Consider the following 6,000-nt stretch of genomic DNA (forward strand, 5'->3'; position numbering starts at 1 on the left):
TTTCTCTGCACTGTTTGTGGGTATGTTTCTTAGTGTTTGAAGGCTGTTGTACCCTGTGTGTGGGGATGGTGGTTGTTCCACACTTGTGTTGGGTTGTGTTCTTTTCTGTCTGGTGGGACTGTTACAGAAGGCTTATTGTCATGGGTTGTGCGTGCGGATGGGAAGCAGGGTGGATAGTGACTGTTGACATTATGGTTGATGGTTCATTACAGGGGAATCTATAGGAGATGTTGACATTTTTAAAGCATAGGGTTGAGGCAAAGCAGAGGGGACCAGTGGCTGTTGGGTTCTTGCTATAGGATATTTTGGATGGATGGGCACGTTTGGGGACCTGTGATGTGGGAGTTTCTCACAGGGCATATTATTTTGGCTGGGGGGGGGAGCCTCTAGGAGGACTGTACTTTGGGGATACACATAGAACATGTTGTTAGGAGAAGGAACAGTGGTATGTGGAGGTTCAGGGTGGGGCGCTCCCTTCAGCACTTCAGCAAGGGAATTCCTTATGGATGACAGTATTTATGTCTGGGAATGAAGGATCCTTTGGGGACAGCAGTTTCTGGTGTCTTTGCAGTGGCATTTCTGTTGGGGAGAAGGCCTTTGGTGTTGGGGAAGGGGGGAAGTTGTAGAGAAAACAGTGGTATTTGGCCACGGGGAATTGAGTAGGGGGTCAGGGGTGTCTGGAGAACTGGTGAGGTGACTGGAGGAGACAGCCATGCCAATGTAAGAATTTTGGGTGGGATGGCAGTGTTTCAGGATCTGGAATGGGGACGGGAATGCTCAAGGGGACCAGCAGCATTTGAGGATACAGTGTTGCAAGTTCTTTGGAGATGGTAGTACCCAGTTTGGGATCCTGTAGGGGACAGCTATGTCAGGGTAGGGTGGCAGCATTAGGGCTCCAGGGGCTTATAGGGGTGGTCCTGTTGCGGTTCTCTGTGTGGTGGGGAGTTAGTGAAGGGATCACTGTGGGTATTGGAGGTATGGACTAGTGGGGGCTCTGGGCCTCCTTCTGTCCATGTCACTGGTGATCTTCTAGGCCCTCCTGCCAGGCTGGCCCCAGTGGGGGTTGCTCTGGACTTGACTTTTTGGACAAGAGCCAATAGTGTCCCAACTCCATGCAGCTGCTCATGTAGGCCAGACTTCCCATGGGAAGCCGTCTTCCTACTTAAATGTGGGGATTTGGTTCTCCAAGGCTGTGGGTCCTTGTTTTCCATGGCTGCGCCTGGACCCCTAGTACTCATTCCCAACCCCACCCCTGCCCCCAAAGTTGCACCATGGCAGTGAGTCTCCCAGACTGCCAGGGTGTGGTAAGTCCCCTCATTCAGTTCTCCACTGGCATCATGCCAGTATCCCCACCTCTACTAGGTGGAGAAGCGAGGCAGATGTGTACCATCTGCTGTACCCCATACCATTTCTGTGATCTGGGTGTGGCAGGTTGCAGGGTCATCATGCCCCCACTGGAAGGTAGCAATTCCCATGGCTGTCTGCACACTGCACAGGGACTTTCCAAAGCCCTGTGCCCATCTCCATTCACTGATCTGCAGCTTCCCCTTGGAGCTAAGAAGCTCAGGGCTCAGACCAGGTGTCAGCAGCAGTGCTCGGTACCATGGTTGGCTGATCTCCATTTGAGTGGGAATGGCTCTGTCATGGCGAAGGGAGGTGGTGACTTCCCTCCAGTGTCATCTTGGAAACATGATCATGGTGGGAACATTTGGACCTCAGGAAATTTGCATGCCCAGGCTTGTCCTAAGGTGGAGTGTAGGAAGTGCAGCCTGTACCTGGGCAGGGGATTGGATGAGATGCCTGACGAGGTCCCTTCCAGCCCTGTGATTCTATGAAAACTTGCCCTTGAATATTTTCTTGGCTTTTTCACAAGAAATGGGAGAGGGGCTTGGGGTTCTGAGGCCATGGTTTGGGGCAGATGCTTTGTTTGGGGGCCTATGGAAACCATACTTGAGGGAGAAATGATTGTGTTTCCCACAATGTGAGGAGGGAAAGGCAGGTGTCTGAGGAGAAGCTTACTGTGGAGATGTATCTAGAGATGTGTCCCTTCTTCAGAGGAAGGTGGAAGGGCAGCTGGTGGGGGGGTGGGGAGGAACACTGAGCTGGGGCATCATGATGCTACCTGAGGAGCCCTGCTAACCTCTGATCTTGCCCCCTCCTGGCTGAGCTTTTAGAAGATGTTGCCCCCCTTTCCCAACCAGGGGAGTTTGGGATAGAGGCAGGAAGTGAACTTGAGCTCCCATAGGTTGAGTCGAGTGTGTGGGGCACTTGATGCATAGGGAGCTAACCCTAGGGGGACAGTTGCCATGTCCTGGCAAGGATACCTATTGGTGTCTCCCCACTTGGGGATGGCCCTGTGTCCTGGCGTTGGTGCTCACTGGTGTCTTCCTTTCTATCCTTGTGTCTCAGTGTCTAGGGATTTGAGCACCCACCCGGAGGAGGATTCGCCCACTGAAGCATGAGCGTTGGACATGGCTGCCCCCCGCTGCTGCTCCCGGAGGGGGCCCCTGGCTCCCAGTGCCTGTAGGATGCTTTGGAAGCAGGGCTTGCTGCTGGCGCTGTGGCTGCCCTCGCTGGCACTGGCTGGGACCTCGCCCACCTCGTGCCCAGCCGCCTGCTCCTGCAGCAACCAGGCCAGCCGTGTCATCTGCACACGCCGGGAGCTGGTGGAGGTGCCAGAGAGCATCTCCATCAACACACGGTACCTCAACCTTCAGGAGAACAACATCCAGGTCATCAAGACTGACACCTTCAAGCATCTGCGGCACCTGGAGATCCTGCAGCTGAGTAAGAACCTGATCCGTAAGATCGAGGTGGGCGCCTTCAACGGGCTGCCCAACCTCAACACCCTGGAGCTGTTTGACAACCGTCTGACCACGGTGCCCACACAGGCCTTTGAGTACCTCTCCAAGCTGCGGGAGCTCTGGCTGCGCAACAACCCCATTGAGAGCATCCCCTCCTACGCCTTCAACCGTGTGCCCTCGCTGCGTCGCCTGGACCTGGGTGAGCTCAAGAAGCTGGAGTACATTTCAGAGGCAGCCTTTGAGGGGCTGGTGAACCTGCGCTACCTGAACTTGGGCATGTGCAACCTCAAGGACATCCCCAACCTGACGGCGCTGGTGCGCCTGGAAGAGCTGGAGCTCTCGGGGAACCGGTTGGACATGATTCGCCCAGGCTCCTTCCAAGGCCTCACCAGCTTGCGCAAGCTGTGGCTCATGCATGCCCAGGTGGCCACCATTGAGCGCAATGCCTTCGATGACCTCAAGTCGCTGGAGGAGCTCAACCTGTCCCACAACAACCTCATGTCGCTGCCCCATGACCTCTTCACCCCCCTGCACCGGCTGGAGCGGGTGCACCTCAATCACAACCCCTGGCACTGCAACTGTGATGTATTGTGGCTCAGCTGGTGGCTGAAGGAGACGGTGCCCAACAACACCACCTGCTGTGCCCGCTGCCATGCCCCACCCAGCCTCAAGGGGCGCTACATTGGTGAGCTGGACCAGAGCCACTTCACCTGCTATGCCCCTGTCATTGTGGAGCCGCCCACCGACCTCAATGTGACGGAAGGCATGGCAGCTGAGCTGAAGTGCCGAACAGGCACCTCCATGACTTCAGTCAACTGGCTGACGCCCAATGGGACGCTGATGACACACGGCTCATACCGGGTACGGATCTCAGTGCTGCATGATGGGACTCTCAACTTCACCAATGTGACAGTGCAGGACACGGGTCAGTACACCTGCATGGTGACCAACTCGGCTGGCAACACCACCGCCTCGGCCACGCTCAATGTCTCAGCTGTGGACCCAGCCACCACTGGCTACACCTACTTCACCACAGTGACAGTGGAGACCATGGAGACAACGCAGGAGGACACCATCCCAACCAAAAAGGAGCCAGGCCCCACACCCAGCTGGGAGATGACCTACTCCACCACCTCGCTGACACCCCGCTCCACCCGCTCCACGGAGAAGCCTTTCACCGTGCCCATCACCGTGGTGACTGAGAATGGCATGAAAGACCTGGACGATGTGATGAAGACGACCAAGATCATCATTGGGTGCTTCGTGGCCATCACTTTCATGGCGGCCGTGATGCTTATTGTCTTCTACAAGCTACGCAAGCAGCACCAGCTCCACAAGCACCATGGCCCCACTCGCACCATTGAAATCATCAATGTGGAGGACGAGCTGCCAGCTGCGGCTGGTGCCCCCGGTGACAGCCACCTGGCTTTGCCAGCCCTGGAGCACGACCACCTCAACCACTACACGGCCTTCAAAGCCCACTACAATAACAATGCCGGAGCCCTGAACTGTTCCAAGAACCCCCTGCTGAACTCCATCCACGAACCTCTGCTGTTCAAGAGCAGCTCAAAGGAGAACGTGCAAGAGACGCAGATCTGAGGGGCAGGGGCGCACCTTCCTGCCGCCTTGGCCCTCACAGACCTCCCCCTCCCCACCCCTGCCCTTGCTGCCCAGGAAGGGAGGGGAGCGGAGAAATTCCCCCCCGGGGGAGGTGGAGCCCCCCCAACCCTCCCACGACAGATTGGCTCGAGCTGGACACCACGACTTGCCCCTCAGGCCCCTCCCAGGCACCCAGACACCCTCTTGTTACCTTCCCTGCCTGCTCCAGGGACCTCCTGCCTCTGTCATTGAGTCTCCTCTGTTACCTGTGGGACCCTTCTTGCACCTGCCTAAATAAGGGTCCTCATTTGCCTATCCCTGTGTACTGACCCCCTTGCTCCCTCCCTGCTTGCTTGATGATCCCACTACTTCCCCATACAAGATCCATTCTCTAACCCCCATTCCATCCTGCCTACCCCTCTCTTCTCAGCTAGGAGCCCCTTCCCTCCCTGCCCAACCAGGTGGTCTCCAGGCCCATGGGAGGCTCCCTCTTGGCCTTATTCCCCCTGCCCCAATCCAAGACTCCTCTATCCCCTCCTGGTCTGAGACCCAACCCACTCATCCCACACTGTTCCTGCCCTCTGCCTTCTAGTTTAGCCCTGTTTTAAATTTGCAGCTTCCTCCGTACAAAGATCACAGTGATGTCTACAGCCCCCTCCCCTACCAACCAATCCCACCATCATCATTAATACTGGGAAGTCCCCTCACTCTATGCTCCCTCTCTGCCCACAGCCTCTTTAAACTGGAGACTTTTTGATACCCCAGGGGTTCAGCCCATCCTGATTTACCTGCCAGGTTATTAAAAAAAGAAAAAAGAAAAAAAATGGAAAAACAACACAACAACAAAAGGAAATGAGGAGAAGATGCCCTAGAATCCTTCAGCACTTCACATTCTTTTCTTTTAGTTTTGGTTTCTAGTCGTGGGATTGAGTGAAACGAGGAAGGAAACAAAACAAACACGTGAGAGGGGAAAAAAACCGCCAAGAGGTTTCCTATTTTGTGGTAGTGGCTCTTGGGTCGAGATTCTGTTTTCAGCCCTGGGCTGGGAGGACAAGGTGCCCACCCTTGGGAGCGGCCTGAGGCCTGGGCCGTGGGGTTTTTTATGACTATGGGACTCCGGGCACCGCGGCCCCTGCTCCCCGCGCAGAGACGCAGAGCAGAGGTATTTTTTAATTTGTAATAATCTTGGGGGGGGAGGGCAGGGGGTTGGGGTTTGCACGGGGCCGGAGTTGGCAGATACTGCGCTCCAGGCCCCTCCGAGCCTGTGATCCCAACCATTTCTGGGTCTCGTCCGAGTTTCCTATTTTAATAAAATCCATAAAGGTGTTTACAACCCTCCCATGGGAGCTTCTTTGTTAGAGGCAGGGGGGAGGGATGGCATGGAGTAGGAGTCTGCCAAAGTTACCTGTGGTCACCTGCACGTGTGTGTGAGTACAGGAAATGCTCATGTGCGCACTGGCTGTGTGTACACACAGGTAACGCTCACATGGATACAGACCATGTGTGTGCACACAGGAAATGTGCCCCTGGAACACGAGGCACAAGCATGCAGGAAATATTCACATGCACACACTGCGTGCATGCATGCCAGACACAC

The 6,000-nt window shown here is 55.5% G+C and overlaps 1 protein-coding gene across 1 annotated transcript in view; it reads left to right on the top strand.

Moving 5' to 3' along the window:
* LRRC4B (leucine rich repeat containing 4B) overlaps window positions 1-5,586 on the top strand; it is a 29,801-nt gene extending 24,215 nt beyond the window's left edge. Inside the window, exon 2 of the mRNA XM_090049388.1 lies at window positions 2,410-5,586. Within this exon, the coding sequence (XP_089905514.1) occupies window positions 2,472-4,403 (1,932 nt within the window). The 5' untranslated portion in view covers window positions 2,410-2,471 and the 3' untranslated portion in view covers window positions 4,404-5,586. The remainder of the gene's footprint in view (window positions 1-2,409) is intronic.
* The last annotated feature ends 414 nt before the right edge of the window (window positions 5,587-6,000 follow it).

This window comes from Crocodylus siamensis, chromosome 5, assembly GCF_052110815.1.
Source record: "Crocodylus siamensis isolate JL-2025a chromosome 5, ASM5211081v1, whole genome shotgun sequence".
Taxonomy (NCBI): Eukaryota; Metazoa; Chordata; order Crocodylia; family Crocodylidae; genus Crocodylus; species Crocodylus siamensis.